The sequence below is a fragment of the Mirounga leonina genome, unplaced genomic scaffold (genome assembly GCF_011800145.1).
Source record: "Mirounga leonina isolate KUSES-001 unplaced genomic scaffold, KU_Mleo_1.0 Mir_201, whole genome shotgun sequence".
Classification (NCBI taxonomy): Eukaryota; Metazoa; Chordata; class Mammalia; order Carnivora; family Phocidae; genus Mirounga; species Mirounga leonina.
In genome coordinates, this window is record NW_023270504.1 from 22,490,610 (window position 1) to 22,512,768 (window position 22,159).

Below are 22,159 nucleotides of genomic sequence, written 5' to 3' on the forward strand. Positions count from 1 at the left end.
CATGAACTCCTTCTATATTGAACAGATATTTTGCTGAAAAAGAACTGCCTGAGCTACAGGCAAATGCTCTCAGAAATATTTTACCTTCTTTTGATACATTTTGACCACATATGGAGGATGGCTGTCAGAGAGACATCTTCAAAATTAACATACTGGATTTCCTTTATCATTGACAAGAAGCAAGTGACAGCTTAACTCACATGTCACAACGCAAAATTTTAAAACCCTTTCTTCTTCCTGATTTCTGTTCTTGAGAGAACAATTCAGATCCATCCAGGGGAAAGGTGATGGAAGACATTTAAAGAACAGCTATAAATGAACAAACCAAAAAACATCAGTTACTGCTCCTTTGTACCAATGGGAGCTAATTCAAATGCCACAGAATCAGATTCATATCATCAAGATTCCACTCAATAATCATTTCATTTCTTGTTTCCTTGTCGCCTTTCCCTCAGTGGAATTTTAAAACCTTTATTCTTCTCAAGCTTCCTTTTAACACCCTCACACTCTAACACTGAGCAGATGATAGGCAACAGGAGAAGTCATCAGATGAGCTAAGTCCCCATTCCTCCAGACACCACCATGCTTGTATAGGCAGAGGTTCCACATTGACTGTGGAGTGGGTTCCCATTCCTTTAGGACTAGCCTTTCCAATGAGGCCGTCCACTCCTTTCCAATTTACCTATCTCTATCCTACTCTTTAAATCTTTCCCTCTTTGTTGGGCCCTACTCTTCCTGGTACTGTAAATTTTTCTTGAGATATAAAAGATAGCTTATCTTCCATTAACTTTCAAGATGCTTAAGAGAAAATCTGGAGTTTAAACTTGATTTTATTGTTTCTTTGTCCTTTGGATTTCAAGCCATTTCTAACTATCTCCTTTGAGCACTGTCTTTTATTTTTTTTTGGTATATGTAACATAATAATTGCAGTTTAATAATCTGTTAATTACTGATTTATTATCTCGATTCACCTTAGATTATAAGCTTCTCTAAGATTTATAAGGGTATGGATTTTTGTTATATCCTCAGCATGTAGTCCATGCTGCAGACCTGAGTAAACACTTAAGCCATATTTTTTTGAATAATAATGTTATCAGTATGTAACCCATATTACTTCATTTGTAAAATTCTTGCCAGAGTCATTTTTTAATTGTCAACTAACTTTTTACTTTTAAACATATCTTGGGCTTTGCAGGTAGGCAAACCAGGCTTTGAGTCTTCGGTCTGCTACTTATTCATGTGACCTTAAGAAATTTACTTATCCTCTATGAACTTCAGTTTCCTAACCTGAAATTTAGATATAATGGAACTAATATTGCAGATTGCTTTGTGCTTAAATAAAACATCTTTTCCAGTTTGTGACTTATAGTAGGCATATAATAAATAAGATTTGTCATTACCTGTATGTATTATTTAGCCTCTTGGAGGTGTTTTCAGTGTTAATTACATTATTCTTGAAACTCTTCTCTCCATTAGCTCCCATGGCATCACCCTTCTATTGTTCCCCTTCTTTCTTTACTCACTTTTTTTTTAAAAGATTTTATTTATTTATTTGAGAGAGAGAGAATGAGAGAGAGCAAGCACATGAGAGGGGGGAGGGTCAGAGGGAGAAGCAGACTCCCCGCTGAGCAGGGAGCCCGATGCGGGACTCCATCCAGGGAGTCCAGGATCATGACCTGAGCCGAGGGCAGTCGCTTAACCAACTGAGCCACCCAGGCGCCCCATTACTCACTTATTCTTAAACACCTGTGCTAGTTTTCCTAATTTCCTGCCCCATTTATAGTGTGGATATCTAGGATTGTATCCTTTGGCTTCTTCTCTTAATCTACTAATTTATTTTGGATATTATCGCCTAATCTATAGATCAAAACTTACCAGGCTCAAATTCCCCTTGTACATAGTAAAAGTACATAGTAATCGTTAGTAAATATTTGATAATGACTGTTTAATAAAATTATGTGTGGGCAAATTTTTAAAATCTTCAATACAGTCATCTCCCATTCAGCTCCAACCCCAAAGGCATTTTATGTCCATGTCATTCTCACAAGCACCATAAATTTGACCTATTAAAATTTGCACTTAATATCAGTCCCAAACACAAAAATACCATACGTATAACTGATCATTTTTCCTTGTGAATAAATTCAAGACAAAAAACTTAAAATTCTCATAGTCTGCTCTTCCCTTCATACCTCATCTCTAATTAGGTTGTGGCATGAAACAATTTTATTTTTTCTTAATTCCTTAACTGTTTTTTAACTGTTTCTCTTGATTCAGATGTCTCTTTTCTCAAAAACATAAATTAGCAAAATAATATGCTAAAATCATGAAAAATCTCCTCTATGACATTCTAAGTACTCCCTTTGCCTACAGAAAAAAAACCCAATTTAAAAAAAAATCAAGATATTGAAAAACTTGTACTTCAGCCAGGCTTAAGGTGTTTTCAGTATCATAAGTGGATATACAATAATGAGCAAGACATGTTTTCTATCTCCAAGGAGCTAAAACTCTAGCAGAACAAACACATACTCATAGCTGTTAACTAAAAATGTAATGCTGTGGGAATATGAAAGAGAAAGATATTAATTGAGTTTCGTGTGATGGAAGCAAAATTTTAAAGAAGCAATGAGGCTGAAACTTGAAAACTTAATTGGATTAATCGAGTTCAAAAGAGACAGAATAATAATTCAGGTAATACAACTATAAAGGGCAAAAATCACAGAGGCATGAACCACATTCAAGTAAATACTAATGACAAAATCTGGTTGTTTGAAGCATGCTATATATACATTAAATAAACATATTGTGCTGGACTGTAAGGGTTTTAGCATTCTACAGTTGGAAATGTGGTATTTTTTTCTACACTCAAATATTAAGAAAAGCAACAGCAAAATAATCATGAGCACTGCAGTACATTTACCTGATTTGTTTCTTTGCATTTTAACTAATAACATTAATTAGCGTAGTGATATGTAATGATAAGATAGGTCATATGCAGGATTGTGCCAAGTACATTATGGCTGAGAGTATAATTTTTCATCAGTGGACAACAACTCTAAGGGAGAAGAGAATGCCATGATTTATTTATTTATTTTTTTAAAGATTTATTTATTTATTTATTTGAGACAGAGAGAATGAGAGAGAGAGAGCACATGAGAGGGGTGAGGGTCAGAGGCAGAAGCAGGCTCCCCGCTGAGCAGGGAGCCCGATGCGGGACTCGATCCCGGGACTCCAGGATCATGACCTGAGCCGAAAGCAGTCGCTCAACCAACTGAGCCACCCAGGCGCCCGAGAATGCCATGATTTAATTTGTATCAATGGCCAATTAAAATACGCCTCACAGCTGGAAATAAATCATTGCTCTCTCCTTTCTGATTCTACAAGAACCAGAAAACACAGGGAATAAGAAATACCAAGGAAATAAAGTTCCTTAGCTTACCTGTTGTGATAGGTCTCATGGACCGATCACTCTTAAAATTGTACATACTTGCCATTTGAACCTGTGATAGCAGAATTCCTCAATAACTCTGCTCAAACGCGGGGGGGGGGGGGCAAAAGTAAAGGGCATGAAGGCTATTTATTAGGAATAGCCAAGGACTAAGGTTGTCACCCAAATTCTCCTTACTTGTATCTTAACAATACTAAAAACTTTCTGTAGATGTCCCCCAAATCATAACACAGACCTGGGTTTGGTTGCAATTTGTCTTATTGTCCATATTCATCTGGTCATGATATTGGCTTCCATTTCCATACCACATACATGACTCCAAACATGAGTGAAATCTGACATCTGGAAAACACATGAGGAAGGTCTTTAAAGATACAATACTGATACACACATAAGCATAATATGTATGCACAGATATACTATAAATTAGCATATATATCAGAATTTACAACCATTTGCATTACCTATTGAGATGACTAACCAAAGTTACATATTGAGTGTTATGAATGCTTGTAATATGAGAGAAGGAAGAGAATGGGATCTGAAATGGAATGGCTATTTTATTATAAAACTGTATTAACTCAAAGGAATCTTATAATGCACATCGATAGCCATTGTATTACAATTATTATATAAATTATTCATTGCCACTGAATTAAAATGGAAATTATAATTAATTTGTGATATATATATATGTAAGCTTTTTGTAAATTCCAGTGATATGGTCAGAGGCTTTCTAAAGAGTGATCTGGAAACAGTGTGAGGATGTGTTTAATGGAAGAAGCTTGGAAGGCTGGAACTAGGAAGTTACTGAAATATGGGTAAGAGGTGATAAGAATGTGACCGTATCACTTCTCCATTAAAAAAAAATAAAATAAATAATGAAATAGAATGGGATTTGGATCTGGAATAATCTGAAGACAGAAGGAAAATCATAGTTGAGAGGAAGAAAAATGATGAAGGGATTATTAAAAGCACTGAGAGAAAACTTCAATATGTTTGGATTGCTGCAACAAGACTATAGTCTATCTCTAGTCTGCTAATTTTTTTTGTTTGTTTGTTTACAGAAACCTTATCACCTCCTTGTTTCCAGTGATCTTTCTATCAGACTCTGCTTTAAGTGGTCTAATATTTTTCTGCAGCTTTCAGGGGAAAATTCAAACCCTCCCCATTATCTATGGGAACACTCATGACACTCCAATCTTATCTATTAGTTCACTTAGCTTCCGGTCAGCCATTCACTTTGAATACCTTGAATTTTCTGAGCACCCCATGCTATCCATCACCAATTTTATCCCAATATGCTTCCACTCCCAGCATTGAATATTACACCCCCACCCAATCTCAACTGTTTCTTCCAACTATATTGTTTCTTGTATTACATATTTATGTTTACGAACACTTATTACACTGAATTGTAATTTTCTGTTTAGTTGTCTGCTTCTATCATACCATGAGTTACTCAAGACAAGGGATAATTATTACTGTTGTGCATAAGACTTAATATTCTTGAAGGTCTCCCAAGTGTTGAGACATAGTGTGAAGTTTCTTTCTTTCTTCTTTCTTTCTTTCTTTCTTTCTCTTTCTTTCTTTCTTTTTCTCTTTCTTTCTTTCTCTTTCTTTTCCTTCCTTCCCTCCTTCCTCCTTCCTTCCTTCTTTTCTTCTTTCTTTTTCCTTTCTTTCTTCTTTCTTTCTTTCTCTTTCTTTTCCTTCCTTCCCTCCTTCCTCCTTCCTTCCTTCTTTTCTTCTTTCTTCTTTCTTTTTCCTTTCTTTCTTCCTTCCTTTCTTTCTTTCTTTCTTTCTTTCTTATGAAAGAAGATAAGAAAGGAAAGAGTGAAGAAAAGAGGGAAGAAAAATCAGTGAGAAGGTATAGAATTTGGGGGAGGGGAAAGAACATGGCTCCTCTCTGAAGAAATTGGATGAACTGTCTGGAAAAGCCTAGGTTTCCACTGTGATTGTTGTGATTATCATTTATATCCAGTCGCATTTGAAAAGGAAAGTTGCCTGTTCATACACTCCATCTTGGGCTTCCACCCTTAAACTATCCAGACAGATTTGTCACTTTCAAAGAGATCTAATGGAAAAACTATCCTCTTTCAATAATAATGGAACCAACCCACACCAACCATCTATTCTCTCAGCAAGAATCACAAGGTATATAGGAGCACCTGCACATGAAAGAGAATTTTTATGAAAAATATTTTAAAAAGAAGAAAAAAAGGATAGAAAGGAAAGGAAAAAACTGCCCCCTCCTGCCCAAAAATGAATTTAGGAAAGAGGAGAGTGATATTTTAAAATACCCCTCTAATTAATATACTTAGAGGACTCCAAAAGATATTATAAACATAAGGCAAGAACAGGATGCTACAAAAACCAGAACTCTCAAGAATCATGTAAGGTTTTATCAGATTAAAAATATGATTGTTGAAATAATAATCAGGAAGATTTAAAAAGGAATCTTAAAAAAAAAAAGAAAATACAGAGGAAAAGAGAAAATCTGCAAATCTGAACATTTGAAAAGAAGTCACGGAAAGAACAGGAAATAGAACTTAGAAGTAATAGAGTGTATTTTTCCTAAATTTAAAAGACATAAACTTTCAGACTGAGAAGGCCACAGAGTGCACAGCAGTTAAAAAGCACTCATACCCAGAATATCCTAAAATTTCAGCTCCTGAAAATGAATAAGATATCTTAAAAGTTAAAGTCAGGGGTGCCTGGGTGGCTCAGTTCGTTAAGTGTCTGCCTTCTGCTCAGGTCATCATCCCAGGGTCCTGGGATCTAGCCCCGGGTTGGGCTCCCTGCTCAGTGGGGAGTCTGCTTCTCCCTCTCCCTCTGTCCCTCCTCTCCTCTCCTGTGCTCTCTCTCTTTCCTCTCTCTCTCAAATAAATAAATAAAATCTTAAAAAAAAAAAGCTAAAGTCAGGTCATTTTTATGGGATGAAATTACACTGGGAACAGACTTCTTAACAACATTGTTTGCTAGAAACAGTGAGGCAACTCTCAATACTCACTAAGAAATTAATTTTTAACCTTTGAATTTATACCTACCCAAAATAAACCTTTTCAGACATGCAAGAAGACAGAACATTTATCTCCCATATACCAGCTAAACTCCATTATAGCTGAACTCCATTAAAATGAGAATGTAAAATGTGAGTGTAAAAGAAGAAAGAAGGAATTAAAAAACAAACTGAATCTAACCCAAGAAAGATAGAGGAAAAGAGAGAGAGAGAGAAAGATTAGTTTGATAAAATAATATTTAAACATAACATAAACTCAGTCAAAAAAGACAAAAAATGTTTTTTATACAAGAATTTGTAAATGATTACTGTATTTCCATGTTTTCTTTATTTCAGATATATTTCAAGATTTCGAACCCTGTAAAATGTCTAGGGAAAAATGGAGAACCTGGTTAGGGATGAGACTAGATGAAACAAGAGACCATTTCACTCACCATTTTCCTTCTTCTTTAAGTCTTCACAGTATTCTAAGGTAAAGTTGTTCAGCTCTTCTAATGTGTTTGGTGTTATATTTTTGAAAATGATATGCTCATCTGAGGCATTATTATACATACTCATGCATAGTGTTACATTTTCCTCCAACTGTTGTATTTTGCTTTGTTCAATATCATTTGCTGTTCTGTTGTTGAAAATGAGTTTCCAGTAATCTATAATTCATATCAGGAGATTAATGGCTTTAACATAGTCAAAGTTTTCTAATAAATTATATTAATATCACAATGATTATTTAAAAATTTAATGGAATACTCATATTAAAATGATATCTACATATGTATAAAATACTAACTGTATGTACTTTTAAGATGAAAATTTATTTGAGATAAAAAGGTTTTATGTTACTCAATAGAGCACTAGTTCCTTATTGAGGGAAATGCCCAAAAATGTTTAAAAATAAAAAAACAAGAAAGATCCATGGGAAGCAGAGATTTCAAAATAAAAGATGATTTAATTCAGTAATTAATGTATAGTAATCTCACATTTGTGAGGTTAGGAGGTACCATAACATACTGGTGAGCCTATGTGCTGTAATTTGAGTTTCTTAGACAGATACAACCATAATTTATATGTGAAAAGCTTGGGAAAACATTAGTAGTCAAAAATGTTAAGTAATATGTTATAAGAGTATTTAAATTATTAAACAAAATATTGATATAAATGATATCTACTCTATGATTCCAAAGATATTAATGCATGTTTTTATATTTTAATAGCTTTTAGTTTCTTGTCCTTCTTTATATTTTGAAGTTTTGGCAATGTACATGCTTTAGATCTTTATTGAGAAAATATATTTTAAAGTACTTGAGATTCCCTTTTTTCTCAAATGTGGAACAAACTGCTGATAAGGGTGGATTGAGAATTTTCCTTTTCTTATAAAGATACTTCAGCTTTGATATTAAAAAGCCTACTCATTTCTGTTTATTTATTTATTTGTTCATGAACTCACTCATTTATTCACTTAACACATTCATTCAGTCAAAGAATACCAAAGATGAATAAGCCATAGTCTGTGCCCTTATGAAGCCTTCATTATATTGGAGGAGAAAACCAAGAAAAGAGGGAAGAAAAATCAGTGAGAAGGTATAGAATTTGGGGGAGGGGAAAGAACATGGCTCCTCTCTGAAGAAATTGGATGAACTATGCTATTGTCAAGAACAGTTATAGAAGTTTTAGGAAAAAAAAATAATCATTTGGGAGAAATTATCTTTCAAAAGACAGCACCATGAAACCAGCTCATACTCACCTGAAATTGGTGTGATTCCTAGGAGAAAATAACTGGCTATTAATGAAGGAATTAGGAAAAAAAATCAAGTATGATAATGCCATTTTGAAGGATGTTTGCAATTAGAATGAATTGGACAAGAAGAAAATACATGGAGAATGGAGAATTTGCTTTAAACATATGAAATCATCATGAACACTCTCAGGCTATAATTGTATTTTTGTTGTATTGATTTCACAATTTCTAGAAAAAAACAGGCTTTACATTCCTATCTTTAGCATGATTCTGCCATGAGTAGTTGCCACTGAGGGAATTTGATATTAAAATATCCTCAAGACAATGACTAATATGATATGGTCCTACAGTAATGAAACATGTTTTCCTCTCTATTAATCTGGAAATATTATATGGATATGTCTTAGGACTTGGATTCATTTGCAATATGCCTGATAGAATCAATTGACAGGCTCAGAGAAAAGTGGAAACTTACACATCAGGCCCAGGCTCCCCAGTCCAGCCAACACCACCAGGTTCACGGTTATCGAAATGAAAGCAACAGTGCACCACACTTTTGACTGAGTGTTATGTCCTATGAAGAAGCACCAATTCAGAAAAATGACATGAAGCAATACAGTTTATATTGTTTCCTTTTTCCCTCACCCTCTCCATCCCCTGCCCCTTAAGTATAGGAGTATTTGGAAATTTTTTAGTGAAAAAAATTGCTTGCAAAGTCAACCAGGTCCTCATTTATGTTCAGCCAACTTCAATACATCTTTACATTCACAGCTAACACTGAAAACACATAATTCCAAGTAAATGTGATCATAGGACATATTTTGGATACTTTCATGGACACTCTCGTTTATATTTTAGCAGTGTTTTTCCCCCTCCTATCTTCCCCATCTTGCTGTTTCCTCATCCTTCCCATCTCCAGGAAATCAGTGTTGGACACTTGATGGATGTTCTTTCCTAATTTTTCTATGCTAATATTGAGATCTAATATTTAATATGATATACAATCCATTCTCTGATGATTGATCTTTTCAGGTTTTCTCTTTAATATATTATTAGGAAATCATCTACTTCCTTTAGATTATCAAATTTATTGCCAAGAAGTTGCATAGGCTATATTCTTATGCAAATTTATTCTCTCCCCTGTTTTAGTTACATATTTAAACATAATCCTTTTTTTAAAAGATTGATTGATTGATTGATTATTTTAAAATAGAGAGAGAACATGGGGGCAGGGGGGCACAGAAGGAGAGAGAGAGAGAGAGAGAATACACAAACAGACTCCCCACCGAGTGGGGAGCCTGACATTGGGGTTGATCCCAGGACCCTGAGATCACAATCTAAGCTGAAACCAAGAGGTGGACGCTTAACTAATTGAGCCCCCCAGGTGCCCCTAACTTAATATCTGATCATTTTGCTTTCTCCATTTTTCTTTAATTTGGCTATTAGGTTCTTTTTAATGAAACCAGTCTTCAGATTAAATTTTTTTCTTCAGAATTTTTCTATTTATTGATTTAAGCTTTTAAATTTGTCAATTCTCTTAAATTCTTTTGTGATTTTTATTATACTTACATTAAGATGGGTTATTATATTCTTTCTCCTTTCATCATGAAAAATTGAGGTGATAAATTTTTCTTTCATAGTTTTAGCTGTTTCCAAAAAGAAATGTTTTCCTTTGCATTATATTCTAAATATCTGTAATTTTGTTACAGATAAATTTAGACTCTCCAACCTAGATTTTTATACCTTTATTCCCTTACCTCTTCTCTCCTAACACTGGGTTTTACTGTGACAGTTTAGTAAAATTTGTTCTAGACTATTATTAACTTTCTCTTGCAGTGTATCTATTTCATTGCAAAAATGATTTAGCACTTTCATATTATAATTTTCATTGTAGTCATTCCATCATCAGCTATTACTTTTTGACTCACACCTAAAGTTCCCCTTACTTTGAGGTCTGATTAATTCCTTGTATGTCTGGAAATTTTCTTGAATATTTTTCTTAGATGGAGTGTATGATGACATTTTATTTTGTTAGAATGGATGAATTATATCTGTTCTGAATTCAAGATAGGTGAATGGCAGTTGGTTTTTTTTTCCCTTCCATATGTATTTGGTACTAGAAGATGTCTAATTATTCTTTATTTATTTCCTTTTTTATATCTGTTCTTTTTCCTCTTTATGAATTCTTATTTACATATAGGATCACATGGATAAATTATCCAAGCCTGTTATGATTTTCATTATCTCTTTAACTTTGAATAATTTCTTCTATCTGATCTTCCAGAATATCTTATTGGGCCTTAATGAACTTTGCTCTTTCTTTTAACTCATCTGCTGAAGTTATTGCTGTCAAAGTCATGTTGTTTCAATTAAAATTTTTTTTGATTCCATAATTTAATGTCTGAAATAGTCTTACTATGCTGGTTGTTTAATTTGGTTATCTGTCTCTTTCAGGCATTTGATTTTACTAGTAGTTACCTATTTGGGACCTTTGTTTTTTTTCTCCTTTGGCCTCTGGGTCCCCTAAAATCAACAGCTATTTTTGTTTTCCCTTAGTTTTATTTACTCTGGAGTTTGAGATCAAGATTTGGAATACTTTGAGAAGCGTCAAACCTATGTGTAGTGGAAAGCATACTTGTTTCTTCCACTATATGTCAATGGCATACTAGGGGACAAGCTGTTCTATGTTCCATAAAAAGGGAGAAATCTGGTCCAGTGTCTTCTTGGATATAAAGTGTAATACTTTCTCTGATTTAGAATTACAGAGGACCTTTTTTGCCTGTCCGTTCAGTTTACATGTGAATTGTCCGAGACCAGAAAGATAAGCAAGTCCTCGTAAGACCACATAGGAAGGTTGGTACAACTTTTCTGCTATGGAGTTCAATAATCTCAAGAGACTAGGACCTTTCCCAAGGATGAAAGAGGCCCAAATCTTCCCCTAAGTTGTGTGTTGTTTTTTTTTTTTTTTCCTGTGAATCTCCAGGCTCTTAACTAGCACAGAGGTAAACAAGTGCATCACCTCTTCTCTTCATTGAAACCCCATAAGAGTTTTGGACATAGACATACTTCCAATATATTTCCTATTTCTAGTTCCATTTAGGAGAGGCACTTACTAGTAGGAAATGGGAATGAAGGGCAGAATAAAATTGCATTTGGGCTGACTGAGATGTTGATTAAAAATCAGTCTGGAATTAATCTTACAGATAGATCTCATTCTTTTACCTTTTTTTTCCCCTAAAAATTCTAATAAAATATAAAAGGAGGATAAAGAAGGCATAGATTCAAAATAATGAGGAGAATGGAAACCACAGAAATGCATTTTGGAAGAAGGATAAGAAAAGTTACTAGTAACTTCGTGGGCCCTGGGAAAATAGAACCAAAATCAGCAATGAGAAAACAGAAGAAACGTGCTGATTCTCATTTAAGAATCCCCAAAGTAGGGGCGCTTGGGTGGCTTAGTTGGTTAAGCATCTGTCCTCGGTCAGGTCATGATTCCAGGTTCCTGATCAAGCCCTGCATCTGGCTCCTTACTCATCGGGGAGTCTGCTTCTCCCTCTCCCTCTGCCCTTGCTGGTGCTCTCTCTCTTTCTCTTTCTCAAATAAATAAATAAAATATTTTTTTATGTTTTACTCATTTCATTTTTTTTTATTATGTTCAATCAGCCAACATAAATACTCTGTCTCTCAAATAAATAAGATCTTAAAAAAAAGAATCCCAAATGTTATGTAAATTGGTGATAACCTCCTACCTTATCATTCCAAGTGGAGGTGTGGGGGAAGCCTGAAAACTGAAAAAGTACCTGAAAGTCTACATTTGATTCAGATAGACTCCCCTCACCCCATATTTTCTCCCCCACTTCATACAACTGAGTTACCCTCTGTGAGATAATAGGATATATATCTATATCTGTATCTGTATCTATACGTGTATCTATCTATGTGCTCTGCTTCCTGTCACAGAGCTTCTAAAACCCTGATATTTTCCTAAGTGATAAGAACACTAGGAGCATCTTTTTCTTTTCTTTTTTTTTTTTTAAAGATTTTATTTATTTATTTGAGAGAGAATGAGATAGAGAGAGAGAGAGCATGAGAGGGGGGAGGGTCAGAGGGAGAAGCAGACTCCCTGCTGAGCAAGGAGCCCGATGCGAGACTCGATCCTGGGACTCCAGGATCATGACCTGAGCCGAAAGCAGTTGCTTAACCAACTGAGCCACCCAGGCGCCAGAGCATCTCTTCTTCTAATACTTGATCTTTGACCCTGTTCCTGACAGAGGGATCCTCAACCCTTATAAATTCTTAAGTGATAAGAGCCCTAGGAGCATCTTTGCTCTTTTTTTTTTTTTAATTTACTTATTTATTTGAGAGAGAGAGAGAATGCCCACATGCGTGGTGGGAGGGGTAGAGGGAGAGATTCTTCAAGCAGACTCCCCACTGAGGGAGGAGCCTGAGAACGGGCTTGATCCCAGGACCCTGAAATCATGACCTGAGCTGAAACCAAGAGTCCGACGCTTCACCAACTGAGCCACCCATGTGCCGCAGGAGCATCTTTTGTTCTAATAAACTGAGTCTGAGTGGGCTTGTGGATGGATGGGCTCCTAGATGAGAGCTGGTCACAGGAAAGACCATGCCATGATAAGAAGCTTGGGATTTTCAGCCCTCTCCCATTCTCTTGAGCAGGGAAAAGGGCTGAAAATGGAGTCATTAACTCCATCAATCATGCCTATGTGATGAAACCTCCATAAAAATCCCAAAAGTATGAGGTTCAGAGAGCTTCCAAGGCTGGTGCACATAACATCAGGAGGGTGACACGCCCCTGCTCAGGACCCTCCCAGGCCTCATGTATCTCTTTATCTGGTTGTTTATCTCTATCCTTTATCATATCCTTTAATAAAGTGGTAAATGTTAAGAGGTTCTCTGAGTTTTATGACTTACTCGGGCAAATTAATTGTACGTGAAGAGGGGATTATAGGAAGCTTCATTTTGTAAACAAATCTGACAGAAGTTGTGGGTAATCTTCGGTCATACTTCTTTTTTTTTTAAAAGATTTTATTTATTTGACAGAGAGAGACACAGCGAGAGAGGGAACACAAGCAGGGGGAGTGGGAGAGGGAGAAGCAGGCTCTCCGCAGAGCAGGGAGCCCAATGTGGGGCTTGATCCCAGGACCCTGGGATCATGACCTGAGCCGAAGGCAGACGCTTAACGACTGAGCCACCCAGGCGCCCCTTTGGTCATACTTCTTGCAATTGTCATTTTAAGTAGGGTGGGAGCAGTTTTGTGAGACTTAGCCTTTACCCTGTGGAACTTGACACTATCTCCCAGTAGATAGTATTAGAACTGAGTTGAATTGTAGGACATGCAGCTGCTGTCACAGAATTGCTTGATGTGGGAAAACCCTCCACACATTTGATAACAGAAGTATCAGAAGTGAAGTGTTCTGCATGAATAGTAAAGGAGACTCACCGGGAAAAAACTCATGGTAGAGAAGAAATTTTTTTTATTCCTACAACAGGTGGAAACTGAGGTTTCCCTTAATACCCTCTCACAGTCATTCTAAGAGAAGACTGTCTGGGACAGAATATTGAAGGAGTAACTAACTGGCCAAAGAGGGGAAAAAAAAAACAAACAAACAAACAAACCTATACAAATATTGACAATTGAGTTTCTCGGTAAACCACCCAAGTGCATGAAGGCTACATATATACCCTCATATACACGAGGTCCCACTCAATTAATTTGGTATCACACTCGTTTTTAAAAATATTTTATTTATTTATTTGACACAGAGAGAGAGAGCATAAGCAGGGGGAGTGGCAGGCAGAGGGAGAGGGAGAAGCAGACTCCTCACTGAGCAGGGAGCCCGACGTGGGCTCCATCCCAGGACTCTGGGTCATGACCTAAGCCAAAGGCAGATGCTTAACCAACTGAGACACCAAAGATCCCTTGGCATAACACTTTTAAATGAGTACAGGCAACCAAATATCATCAGATATTTGAAGAAAGCTGCCAACATGAAAGACTGAGAAAAAAAATGTAAAACAGACCAAATGACTTTAGAAGAAGCAAAGATAACACAATGAGAACACTTAAAAAGTTCTGTAAATAAACTAAAACTCTCTTATATTTCTCATGGAAATGTAACAAAGGAAAACAATTTTCACAGTTTCTTATAACAAACATACCCATCTAACTCAGAATTCTACTCCTATGTATTAATCTGATAAGATTTTTTTAAATATTAAAATAGGCTCCACATGACCCTGAAACCAAGACCTGAGCTGAGATAAGGTGTTGGACACTCAACCGACTGAACCACCCAGGTGCCACAACCTGATAAGATTAAAAAAAAAATATGTCTACACAAAGACTTGAACATCATAGCAGCTTTATTTACACTAGTCCCAATTTGGAAGCCACTGAAAAGTCCATCTACAGGTGAATGGATAAACATTTTGTGTATTCATACCATGGAATACTATTCAGTAATGAAAAGGAATTAACTATTGATAACATACAATATGAATTAATCTCAATAACATTATCCTTAATGAAAGAAGCCAGTCATAGAAGACTACATGCTATTTGAATCCATTTATATAAGACTTGAGAGCAGGCAGAATAGTGTAGGATGACAGAAAGTAGATCAGTGATTACCTGGGGCTAAAATCGGTGGTGGGGGTAACTGAGAGGGAAAGTTTTTTTGTATTTTGTTCTTACTTTTTGGGAACACTGATTAAGAAATTTTATTATAGAAAATGAATGCATCCAATATCCCCAAATACATTTGTAACAACAGAGACACAGGAAGCACAGATAATAGTTGCTACGTCATAGCCTTATTCTTTCCAAGGATAAAATGTCATGCAAAATGGGGTGTAGAGTTTGAAAGAGAGAGAGGTGGTTAGGGAAACCAGGTACCATCCTTTTGATTAAAAGACACACAAAATATCTTTTTGGGGAGACAGAAATATTGTATAGCTTTATTTTGGTGGTTACAGAGGTTTATATTTGTTAAGTACAATAAGCTATACACTTAAAGTGGGTGTATTCTTTTGTATTTAAATTATACTTCAATAACTTTATCAGGTTGTGGCACCTGGGTGGTTCAGTCGGTTGAGTGTCCAACACCTTATCTCAGCTCAGGTCTTGGTTTCAGGGTCATGTGGAGCCTATTTTAATATTTAAAAAAATCTTATCAGATTAATACATAGGAGTAGAATTCTGAGTTAGATGGGTATGTTTGTTATAAGAAACTGTGAAAATTGTTTTCCTTTGTTACATTTCCATGAGAAATATAAGAGAGTTTTAGTTTATTTACAGAACTTTTTAAGTGTTCTCATTGTGTTATCTTTGCTTCTTCTAAAGTCATTTGGTCTGTTTTACATTTTTTTTCTCAGTCTTTCATGTTGGCAGCTTTCTTCAAATATCTGATGATATTTGGTTGCCTGTACTCATTTAAAAGTGTTATGCCAAGGGATCTTTGGTGTCTCAGTTGGTTAAGCATCTGCCTTTGGCTTAGGTCATGACCCAGAGTCCTGGGATGGAGCCCACGTCGGGCTCCCTGCTCAGTGAGGAGTCTGCTTCTCCCTCTCCCTCTGCCTGCCACTCCCCCTGCTTATGCTCTCTCTCTCTGTGTCAAATAAATAAATAAAATATTTTTAAAAACGAGTGTGATACCAAATTAATTGAGTGGGACCTCGTGTATATGAGGGTATATATGTAGCCTTCATGCACTTGGGTGGTTTACCGAGAAACTCAATTGTCAATATTTGTATAGGTTTGTTTGTTTGTTTGTTTTTTTTTTCCCCTCTTTGGCCAGTTAGTTACTCCTTCAATATTCTGTCCCAGACAGTCTTCTCTTAGAATGACTGTGAGAGGGTATTAAGGGAAACCTCAGTTTCCACCTGTTGTAGGAATAAAAAAAATTTCTTCTCTACCATGAGTTTTTTCCCGGTGAGTCTCCTTTACTATTCATGCAGAACACTTCACTTCTGATACTTCTGTTATCAAATGTGTGGAGGGTTTTCCCACATCAAGCAATTCTGTGACAGCAGCTGCATGTCCTACAATTCAACTCAGTTCTAATACTATCTACTGGGAGATAGTGTCAAGTTCCACAGGGTAAAGGCTAAGTCTCACAAAACTGCTCCCACCCTACTTAAAATGACAATTGCAAGAAGTATGACCAAAGGGGCGCCTGGGTGGCTCAGTCGTTAAGCGTCTGCCTTCGGCTCAGGTCATGATCCCAGGGTCCTGGGATCAAGCCCCACATTGGGCTCCCTGCTCTGCGGAGAGCCTGCTTCTCCCTCTCCCACTCCCCCTGCTTGTGTTCCCTCTCTCGCTGTGTCTCTCTCTGTCAAATAAATAAAATCTTTTAAAAAAAAAAGAAGTATGACCGAAGATTACCCACAACTTCTGTCAGATTTGTTTACAAAATGAAGCTTCCTATAATCCCCTCTTCACGTACAATTAATTTGCCCGAGTAAGTCATAAAACTCAGAGAACCTCTTAACATTTACCACTTTATTAAAGGATATGATAAAGGATAGAGATAAACAACCAGATAAAGAGATACATGAGGCCTGGGAGGGTCCTGAGCAGGGGCGTGTCACCCTCCTGATGTTATGTGCACCAGCCTTGGAAGCTCTCTGAACCTCATACTTTTGGGATTTTTATGGAGGTTTCATCACATAGGCATGATTGATGGAGTTAATGACTCCATTTTCAGCCCTTTTCCCTGCTCAAGAGAATGGGAGAGGGCTGAAAATCCCAAGCTTCTTATCATGGCATGGTCTTTCCTGTGACCAGCTCTCATCTAGGAGCCCATCCATCCACAAGCCCACTCAGACTCAGTTTATTAGAACAAAAGATGCTCCTGCGGCACATGGGTGGCTCAGTTGGTGAAGCGTCGGATTCTTGGTTTCAGCTCAGGTCATGATTTCAGGGTCCTGGGATCAAGCCCGTTCTCAGGCTCCTCCCTCAGTGGGGAGTCTGCTTGAAGAATCTCTCCCTCTACCCCTCCCACCACGCATGTGGGCATTCTCTCTCTCTCTCAAATAAATAAGTAAATTAAAAATCATCCATGAGGGCGCCTGGGTGGCTCAGTCAGTTAAGCATCTGCCTTCAGCTCAGGTCATGATCCCAGGGTTCTGGGATTGAGTCCCACATTGGGGAGGGGAGCTTCCGGCTCAGCAGGGAATCTGCTTCTCCCTCTACCCCTCCTCCCTGCTTGTAATCTCTCTCTCTCTGACAAATAAATAAAAGAATCTTAAAAAAAGAAAAGGAAAGAAAATCATCCATAAAATTGAACAGAAGGATGAAGTGCTGAAAAATGGGAGGAAATATGGAGCCCTAGGTGGTACAGACAATTAAGCAACCTACTCTTCATTTTTGCTCAGGTAGTGATCTCAGGGTCCATCTTTTATCTTTAAAGATAATCTCTAATTGTTATGCCCCACATTGTTATGTCGCAGTGTCTCCCACATTGTTATGCCCCAGTGTCTCCCACAATGCCTTTCTTAACTTTCCCCTTGCCCCAGTGGCTGCATTTATTCACAGAGGGCTTACCTGCTACAGCTCTGCTTTCTGCCCACTCAGCTCTGCTCTCAACTCCCTTTTCTCTATTTTCAGTTTCACCATCCATCTCCATTTCAGGCACTTCATGATTGTCTTTAAAAAAAAAACGTAAAAGTATTAAAAAAAAAAGCTTTCTCTCGTCTTCTATACTTTCTAACTATCCAGATATTACCAGTGTTCTTGATCTGATTCTGATTCTGATGATAGATATTTTAAATAGACAAACACTGGGGTGCCTGGGTGGCTCAGCTGGTTAAGTGTCGGACTCTTGATTTCGGCTCAGGTCATGATCTCAGGATGGTGAGATCAAACACCCTGTGAGGCTGTCTGCTGGGCATGGAGCCTACTTGAGATTCTCTCTCTACCTCTCCCCTCCACTGCCATGCTCACATGCTCTCTCTCTCATAAATAAATAAATAGTAAATAGACAAACACTGTGTGTTTACAAAAATAAAATTCAAACAATCTACCCTGCTGTATACAAAAAGATAAAATTGTTTCATAAGGACATATGTATTGGGGACTATGTAACAGAACATAAATTGCATCTCCCAGTTTATAAGCACCCTAAGTCATTTGCCTATGGATGGCAAGTATGTAATACTTCCCAGTACATACAGTGACAATCTAGACACAGAGAAGAGGACTCTATTTGGGGGAACTGGTCCCTAAAACCTTATCCACTAACCTGATGCCTCAAATTATATAACTAGAGACATGTTCCCAGAAGTGATTTTTCTTCCTCATTTGAATATAAAATACTTTGGGGTCAATTTATAAAGTAAAAATTCCACATATATATATAGAGAGAGGGCATAATTTTATAGTAAGATCAAAATGACTTAAAAACAAATACAAAGGAATAAAAATAATGTAAATAACCAAATATAAATAACAAAACATAATCCCAGGGAAGGCACAAGAAACCATGTATCCTATAGCAATACAAAAATTTCATATAAATACAATTTTGATGTTCCCCCAAATCATCTTCCTACGGTTTCATTGTTACCCCTAACTTTCTAGGAATTGAGTTCCTGGATAAAACAGACTAGAATTATATGGCCCAGAATGATATCATGTAGAGATAAGGAACCTTCAGTCTTGTTCCTTCTCAGAAAGAAGCAAATGTTTACCGCATCATCACTGACTAGGATCCCAGGGTCCTGCTAATCTCATAGTATATGTCTATTTTATATCTTTCAGCAGTTAAATAAAAATCTTAGATAGTTATGTTCATGCTATCACTGTTTTTCCTTCCCATAATAGCCTGTATGTGAGATCATCCTAAAATGTCTAAAAAACGTAAGAAATGTTATTTTGGTGACACCAGAGTTCTGGATTTCCAGAGACTTAGACCACCATGGTTTGTTTTGTTGTTTTGTTTTGTTTTCCACAAACTATGACCTTACAACTTAAATAAGACAGACAACACTAAGCTCTGGCGTAGTAACTTCACTACGGACTGGCACTCTGTAATCGAAATCTTAGGAGTCCAGGAGCCTTGAGTTGAAGGCGAAGAGAACTCACCAGCGTAGTTAAATAGTTCTCTTCTCTGATGTGTCTGATCCCACATAGTTCAGAACTGAACTGGGAGTTCAATTCTCTTACCTGTTCTCTTGAGGCTGTAGCTCTCCTGGGATGTCTTCAACTGGATAGCATTTGGAAATTGGAGAGTAGCATAAGTCACTTCTTCAGGCATACTGAACAAATAAAGCACAACCCGTCACCGTGTGTGGTGCATGTCTCACTGAACTTCACAGAAGCTGCTCGGTGGCATAATGTATGCATGTGGAGACTAAGTTCAGTGATCTACCTTTGTAAAAACCAAGCAAAAATATAGTGTCAGAAAACAGAACTGATCCACTGAGAATTTCAGAATTGCTTTATTCTCACCTCCATACACATCTCTTAACCTTTCTTTTCTTAACTTCCTCCAGTAAACACCAAGTTCGAGAAGTGGTCCTGAGAGAAAAATATGGGTTTTAAATATAAACATTCTTTTTTTTTTTTTTTTAATTTGTGGAAAATGGCAGTGATCTCTCGACTTGAGAAGGCCCTGTGAAAAAATACAAGGAAAATTATCATTATTTCTGCATATATAAAGTTGTTAATCTGCTTGTGCCTGTGAAAATAGTGTTAAAATTGAAAACACTTAACCCACTACTAACTCCCAGAAAACCACAAGTGAGTTAGTTCTCACCAAAACATTGTTCCCTTTCCTTTTCCTTCCTATTTTTGTGGATTGAAAAAAGTCTTCAGAAGTTGAAAGAAGGGGTGCTTGGGTTGCTCAGTCGTTAAGCATCTGCCTTGGGCTCAGGTCATGATGCCAGGGTCCTGGGATCGAGCCCCGCATCGGGCTCCCTGCTTTGCGGGAAGCCTGCTTCTCCCTCTGACCCTCTTCCTTCTCATGCTCGCTGTCTCATTCTCTCTCTCAAATAAATAAATAAAATCTTAAAAAAAAAAAAGAAGTTAAAAGAAGAATATTGGGGCACCTGGGTGGCACAGTCTGTTGGGCATCAGACTCTTGGTTTTGGTCAGGTCACGATCTCAGTGTGAGATCAAGCCCTGTGTAAGGCTCCCTGCTCAGCTGGTGTGTGTGTGGGGGGGTGTCTGCTTGGGATTCTCTCCCTCTGCCCCTCCTCCACTCTCTCTCTCTCTAAGATAAATAAATAAATGTTAAAAAAAATAAAAAAGGAATATTAATAGATACAAAATCAAAAAAGTGATACTAAGAGAAAGCAGAAAAAGCTATGTTTGAGCTACACTAAATAGAGATTGTCCCCCTCCCACCCCTACCCTCCACACAGAACAACCTCTGAAAAGAAGGGGGATATATTTTAGAAATGGCAGTTCTTTATATTTAGAGTGTATCCATCAGGTTAGTATCTAAATCCTAATAACTTGAATTTGGGTTTGGAAGGTAGGGTATATATGTGTATTAACCTGTTTTATAGACTGGGGAGTTATGAATTTCAGAGAGCTCAAGTGCTTTGGTCATAGTCCAGCAAAGATTAGTCAGTAAAGAGCATACTCTTCATCCTGAATATCTAGCATAGTGGCAAATGTATACCACATGTTCAGTCAATAACTTTAAATGGGTAAGTTATTAACTCATTCAGAAATAATCATAGCATTGCTCAGTGAAAAGCACCTGTTAAATACTGTTATTAATAAGAACACCTTTATTGACTTTTAAGAAAGACTGGGACATTGTGCAGTAGGCACAGCATCTGGATAAAAATGGGATAAAATCACAATACTACAAATGTAGAAATCAAGGAACATTTAATGTGGTGTTGAGAAAGAGAATATACTTCTTTTCAGGAAAACCACATTCTGATATGTAAGCCTTGAAAGAATGAGAAAGACTAGACTCCTGCCAGCCATGAAGCTCAGAATTTTCAGACTTTAATTGCTCTGGAGCAACAGTTGTTTCTCCCATCCTCATAAATGTGCTTTTATTAGTAAGGAATTACCTGAAAAAAAAAATCATTCATTCTTCTAATCTTCCATCTGAAACCTTAAGTAGTAATGTATCTCTTAAATCTTCAAGGCTCAGATTTCTTCTCACAGGTTCAGACTTTCATCCCACCCCAGTCTGATCACAATATACTTTGTCTCCATAAATATAAATGCAGTGCAGTTTATTTCATAGGTGGATTCTGCCTATTTAACTTTGAAAAATAAAATGAATATTTTTACTTGGGAGTTCAGGAACATTAACTTATTTATGTATTCATTCTTTTATTCAACAAATTAATCAAGTACTTACTATGTGCTGTTATTCCAGAGCAAATGACAGATACATTTTCTTCCTTAATGTAGTTTACATTCTACAATTCATATATTTGATTGTACATATACTTGTATGTTAATGTTTTATGCTATTTATTCATGGATAAGTAATACAATGTAAAGTAGCGATAGTGCTATGGATAGGAATAAAGCAGGGAAAAGGTAGGGTGGCAGAGGAAGGAGAGGAGTTTTTTATGTTGAACAGGGTACTCCTGGAAGGCCTCTCTGTGGAGGTGTCATTTGGCACAGAGAATAGTAACAGCAAAAATATCATTCTACAAAAATATGCTAATTTAATACTATAATATTTACCATCTGTTTTAGTTATTGAAATCATGAGTCAGAATAATCTTTTTTTTTTTAAGATTTTTATTTTTATTTTGAGATAGAGAGAGAGACCGCAAGAGAGGGAACACAAGCAGGGGGGAGTGGGAGAGGGAGAAGCAAGCTTCCCGCCCAGCAGGGAGCCCGATGTGGGACTCAATCCCAAGATCCTGGGATCATGACCTGAGCCGAAGGCAGACACTTAATGACTGAGCCACCCAGGTGCCCCCAGAATAACTTTTTATTTTTTATTTTTTCATT

At 36.9% G+C, this 22,159-nt stretch overlaps 1 protein-coding gene across 1 annotated transcript; it reads right to left on the bottom strand.

Moving 5' to 3' along the window:
* Positions 1-144: 144 nt before the first annotated feature.
* Positions 145-19,478, bottom strand: LOC118025437. The gene is made up of 6 exons (XM_035027842.1): positions 19,388-19,478; positions 17,768-17,869; positions 8,678-8,776; positions 6,902-7,114; positions 3,684-3,790; positions 145-309 (listed from the first exon to the last, which is right to left on the bottom strand). Exons 1-6 carry the CDS (start codon positions 19,476-19,478, stop codon positions 145-147), a joined length of 777 nt encoding a protein of 258 aa, XP_034883733.1.
* Positions 19,479-22,159: the final 2,681 nt, after the last annotated feature.